This window comes from Saprolegnia parasitica, assembly GCF_000151545.1.
Source record: "Saprolegnia parasitica CBS 223.65 unplaced genomic scaffold supercont2.127, whole genome shotgun sequence".
Lineage (NCBI taxonomy): Eukaryota > Oomycota > Saprolegniomycetes > Saprolegniales > Saprolegniaceae > Saprolegnia > Saprolegnia parasitica.
The window spans coordinates 84771-89416 of record NW_012156521.1 but is presented as its reverse complement, the minus strand read 5'-3'; the positions used below and the strand labels follow the sequence as shown (position 1 = coordinate 89416).

At 58.7% G+C, this 4646-nt stretch overlaps 5 protein-coding genes across 5 annotated transcripts in view; 1 reads left to right on the top strand and 4 right to left on the bottom strand.

The window, feature by feature from the left end:
- Positions 1 to 241: 241 nt before the first annotated feature.
- Positions 242 to 949, bottom strand: SPRG_13508 (hypothetical protein; the record flags this gene model as incomplete). Its single annotated transcript, XM_012353567.1, has 3 exons — positions 242 to 247; positions 273 to 873; positions 921 to 949. The coding sequence occupies 3 exons, from the start codon at positions 947 to 949 to the stop codon at positions 242 to 244; spliced, it is 636 nt and encodes a 211-aa protein (XP_012208957.1).
- A 458-nt stretch (positions 950 to 1407) lies between these two features.
- On the top strand, positions 1408 to 1984 carry SPRG_13507 (hypothetical protein; the record flags this gene model as incomplete). Its single annotated transcript, XM_012353566.1, has 1 exon — positions 1408 to 1984. The coding sequence occupies one exon, from the start codon at positions 1408 to 1410 to the stop codon at positions 1918 to 1920; it is 513 nt and encodes a 170-aa protein (XP_012208956.1). The 3' UTR covers positions 1921 to 1984.
- Positions 1985 to 2249: 265 nt separating this feature from the next.
- SPRG_13506 (hypothetical protein) lies at positions 2250 to 2837 on the bottom strand (the record flags this gene model as incomplete). Its single annotated transcript, XM_012353565.1, has 2 exons — positions 2250 to 2374; positions 2417 to 2837. The coding sequence occupies 2 exons, from the start codon at positions 2835 to 2837 to the stop codon at positions 2250 to 2252; spliced, it is 546 nt and encodes a 181-aa protein (XP_012208955.1).
- Positions 2838 to 3436: 599 nt separating this feature from the next.
- SPRG_13505 (hypothetical protein) lies at positions 3437 to 3907 on the bottom strand (the record flags this gene model as incomplete). The annotated part of the gene is made up of 1 exon (XM_012353564.1): positions 3437 to 3907. One exon carries the CDS (start codon positions 3905 to 3907, stop codon positions 3437 to 3439), a length of 471 nt encoding a protein of 156 aa, XP_012208954.1.
- A 241-nt stretch (positions 3908 to 4148) lies between these two features.
- Positions 4149 to 4646, bottom strand: part of SPRG_21294 (hypothetical protein) — a gene marked incomplete at both ends in the record, with an annotated part of 3075 nt that continues 2577 nt past the window's right edge. Inside the window, one exon of the mRNA XM_012353572.1 lies at positions 4149 to 4627. Coding sequence (XP_012208962.1) covers positions 4149 to 4627 — 479 coding nt within the window. The remainder of the gene's footprint in view (positions 4628 to 4646) is intronic.

The following is a 4646-nucleotide window of genomic DNA, read 5'->3' as shown; positions in this document are numbered from 1 at the left end:
GACGTACAGGGCTCGGCGCGGCGTCCGGTGCCGACCGACGCGCCGCCGAAGCGACCGGTGCACCAAGCGGGACGACGCCATGTACGAAAGCACGCGGCTGTAGCCGTGCATAAAACAGAGCTTGGCAAGGAGAGAAGCGATGCCACCTGTAGTGAGACGCTCCAGCTGTCGGCAAACCCAGCGGTGAGCGGCGGGTACGCGGACGGGGCGGTCCAGCGCAGTGGGGCAAATCCGACCATGATCACTCCTAAAATGAAGGACGATGCTATCACGATGCGCATGGCTTGGCGCTGGACGAGCGGGAGTGCAATCTGCGGGTCGTCAACGTCCTGGCCGCAGAGGTTGAGGCACTCGAGCCCCATAAAGAGACGCATTTGCGACGGCAGAAGCGCCGCGAGCTCAAGCCCCGAGCTCCACATGCTTTTGGTGCGCAGCGGCCGCAATTCGAGCTGTGGCACACTGCTGCCAAGGTAGACGACGAGTCCGAGGATCGTGGTTGCTGCGAGCACGATGTAGCTTTTCCAGACGCTCGGTCCCCCCGCCAAGTGCACGTGCGTAAGAAGCACATAGAGCGCAAGGTAGGTGATCGGTCGAAACGGAGCGAGCCACATTAGCGCGAGTGTCGCACCGAGAGACTGCACCGCGTCGGCCGTGCAGAGAACGTACTCGAAACACTCGGCGACCGCCACGAGGAAGCCGCCGTAAAAGCTGACGGCAACACGCGCGAGGCCAAACGCGCCGCCAGAGAAGGGTATTGCAGCGAGCAAATCGCTCGTGCAGACGCTCATGCTGTAGAACGCCGATGCGAGAAGCAGGTATGCGACGCTGGACAGCGTCGCATCGGAAGCATCCCAGCGAGCCAAGTACTGGCCACTTAGAGCAATTGAGAGCGAGAAGGCCCAGAGGTGCTGACGCCGGACGAGGAAGGCGGCGTCGACGCCGAGACCATCAGTGTACCGTCCTGGAAGCTATGCATAGATAGAAAGGCGTGTCTGCCTTATTCGGACTCTTAAAGTCCTATTGAGCTGGACAACAAGAGATCGCAAGATGGACGCTTGTGTCATAATTGGACTTGCGCGCATTGTCTCTAACGTTAGAGCCCATGGATTGTTACTTCAATTGATTGGTGCGACGACTTGGTACGTGCTGGCAACAGAGAGCGTAGTTGGCGCTATTCGCTGGCCACGGCGCGCAAGAGATATCGGTTGTCGATGCAGCCTGCGTCATGGAACGATGCTGCTGCAACAAGATCTTATAGCGCTGCCGTCTCGGAGGCGATGCTGCATGTCCGGCGAAATTGCACATGGATGCGAATGGCGCAATCGGATTGGCTAAACCCCCACGAGCTTTCAGCCAATGGCCTCGCGTATCCTTGGAACCAATCGCGCAGAGCCCAATTGAATTAATATGGTCAAGCGACGCCGCAACACGGGCGACGGCGCCAAGAAGCGCTTCAAGGCCGACAAGAAGGCCGACAAGAAGGCCGAGTCGGTCGCCGAGGGCGAAGCGCCGGTGCCTGCGACGGGCAACAGCAACGACACGGAGAACAAGCCGACGCCCGAGCTCATCCAGGAGGCCAAGTACTACCTCGAGCAGTGGCAAAAGTTTACGGCCGACCCCAGCGCCAAGACCGAGACGGGCGAGCCGATTTGGCGCTTCAAGAAGGCCAAGCAGGTGTGGATCCTACGCTGGATGTACCGCGCCGACGTCGTCAACAAGGCGCTGTTTACGATCGTGCTCGAGTACCTCGGTGGCATGCAGGGCACGGCGCGCGACCGCGTGCTCCGCGAAGCCCAAGATGTCGTCGACGCGACCAAGGACGACGGCGAGAAGGTGCCCGAGGCCGAGCAGACGCTCGAGCAAAAGCTACTGCGCCGGAAACTGAAGCGCGCGTACCAGATCGCCAAGGTCTTGGCGTAAGGAGAATCGGCCATCCAACCATCTACTATTCTACTAACAACAACCACAATCACTTTGAGAACCTACGCGTTGTTTGCACACATACTGCGCTGCAGTGTAGCAACTGTTGACGCTGGGGCGACGGTCCAACCTTTGCGAGGCTTTCGATGTTGCGATGTGGAGAATGGATGGATCATCCCCATTGACGGCCATCACACGCGTTGAACACTTGCTGTAGTACGTAGATCGTAGGTAGAGCAAGGACGAAAGTGGCTCGTTTTAGAAAAATGGCGGTTTATATTGACAATAGTGTACACCCGAGCGACGATGCCTCGCATTGCGCCGACCGACTAGCGGCGAAGATACCCACCATACCCCTTGTTGTCAGCGCGGCCATACGCTTGCTTCCCGTAGTCCTGGCCAGCGCCGTAGCTCGGCCCACCGTACGTCGGGCGCCCCGAGAGAGATGGGTACCCTGTGCTAATGGCGCCCCGGACGTTCGAGCGACCATACCCACGATAGTTGTTGCCATACTCGGTGCCGCCGTTGCCATATCCCGTGCCTTGGTTGCCGTAGCCAGCACCCTGGTTCCCATACCCGGTGCCGTGATTGCCGTAGTTGATCCCATGGTCGCCGTAGCCGATGCCTTGGTTGCCGTGGCCAGCACCTTGGTTGATGACACCACGCTCGCCGTATCCAACCCCCTGGTTGCCGTAAGTGCCAGCTTGGTCGCCATACCCATCGGCCTTGTAGCCGTAGCCAACACCCTGGTTGCCATAACCGACTCCCTGGTTGCCGTAAGTGCCAGCTTGGTTCCCGAAGTTGCCGCCCAGACGAGTTTCGTCCGTGCCGTGGTCACCGTCATGACCGTTGGATCCAGTTGTCAGAGGCGTTGACGCATCGAGGCTGCCAGTGCCCGACGCTTCTTGGCTCGGCATCGCGCTGACCAAGGTGGCGGCCATCGGAGCATTGGTGGCGGCTTGCCCAGCGACAGTCGCAGCGAGCGCAGCAAAGAGAAGAGCAATCAAGTGCATGGTGGAGATGTGGAAACGAGTGCAAAATGCAAAGTGCATTAAACTTCACGGCCACCAACGACAGTGATTCGACCGCTATAAAATAGACAGGCTATAAAACCTAGCGCCAACGGAGTGGACCGTCAATCGGTTCGTCTTGACCGAGTCTTGTGCCATCTAGCCAACGAGCCATTCGATACCATTGCCCCTTGCCGAGGGATCACGTCAACGTTCTCCAAGTGCTAGGGACTCGAAAACATCGCGTTTCGACCAAATAGGCGACCAGACAGGCCCTTCTGTCCTGCTGGATTGGACTGCCAACCACACATTCCGTGTCCTTCGATGCCTTCAAGGTATGCGTTGGTGGTATTAACCAAAACTCATTAGGCAGCGTGTCGTTGCAGTACCCGTAGAGGCGTGCAAATGAGCCACGGATCTGGCAAGCACCTGCATGCATCTCAGGTCTAATGGCAAGTGCAAAGTCCGAATAAATCTATGGATGTATCGACTTGATAGTATACTATCTATCCCAACGACAACGCTGCGACTGAGCTCAAGACGAGGCCGATGCATGGCATCATTGTCGACGCCGAGCTGGGTTTGGGCGTCGCGGACGACGGCGGCTTGGTTGTGTTGCTGCCGCACTTGAGCGCCGCCAGCTCTTCGCTTGAAAAGGAGTTTTTCTCCCCTGGGTGCGTCGGGGTGTAGGTCGATGTGAGGCTACCACCTTGGGTCCACGTGCAGCACGGATCCAGGAGCTCTTCGCCGTTTGTCGCGCCGTCGCCGTCCGAGTCGAGTTGGCAAAGCGTCTTGGTCCAGCCCCCACCGTTGGCGCTGAAGTCGCTTCCAAATTTGTTGCGGCTACCGCCGCCGTCCGCGCTGGTGTGCCCCAGAGCACTCACGTCGGGGACGTTGGCGCCGTTTGGGAGACGTGCAACGTACGACGAGCGCGCGGCGACGCCCGCGACAAGAAGCGCAAGGGTGAAAAGTTGCATTTTTATGAATGGCACAAATAACTCGCATTCCCACAGGCGTTGAACGCGATTTCGCACCCGCCATTTTCGAGTCCAACACGGCGAAACGGCATCGCGTGCTGGGAAAATGAGTGTCAGTGGCTTCCAACGCCCACGCTTCTATCGAGCGAACGCATCGTTCAGGCGTTGAAGGCGTTGAAGGGTTAACAGTACTAGTACACTTAACCCTACGATGTAGGCGTTTCCACCACCTTCAGTTGTCTCAGGACGACAAGTGGTCGTTGAAGAAGAGGTGAAGACGGTCGGCCAGCGGCAGGTATGGGTTCGGGTTGCGGTACACGGCCACGGCGACGACGGCTTCAATGAATTCGCCAAACGTCAAGTCGAGCTCGAGGTCGTTGGACGCGACGGTCGCCTCCGTGTGGTGCATCGCACTCAGAAAGACGAGCTTGGCGCGCGCGACCGGAAAGATCGCGTCAATCAAATGCCGGTCTTTCAACCAATTGCTGAATTCCGCGAGGTTCATGCTCTTGGCCCGGTGCTCGACAGCGTAGAACGCAAACACCTTTTTGAGCTTCTTGTCGGCGGCGCGCACGACAGCTTGCACGTCCGAGGCGCCCAGTTGGCGCTTAAAGAGCGTCAGGCTCTGCTTCGCGCGCTCGGCCGCGAGCTTCAAGAGTTTGCTCTCGACAAAGTCCGTGACGCTCCCCACAAGCGACGGCGGCGCGTCGGTCGTGGCGGCTTTTGGCTCAAGTGGTGC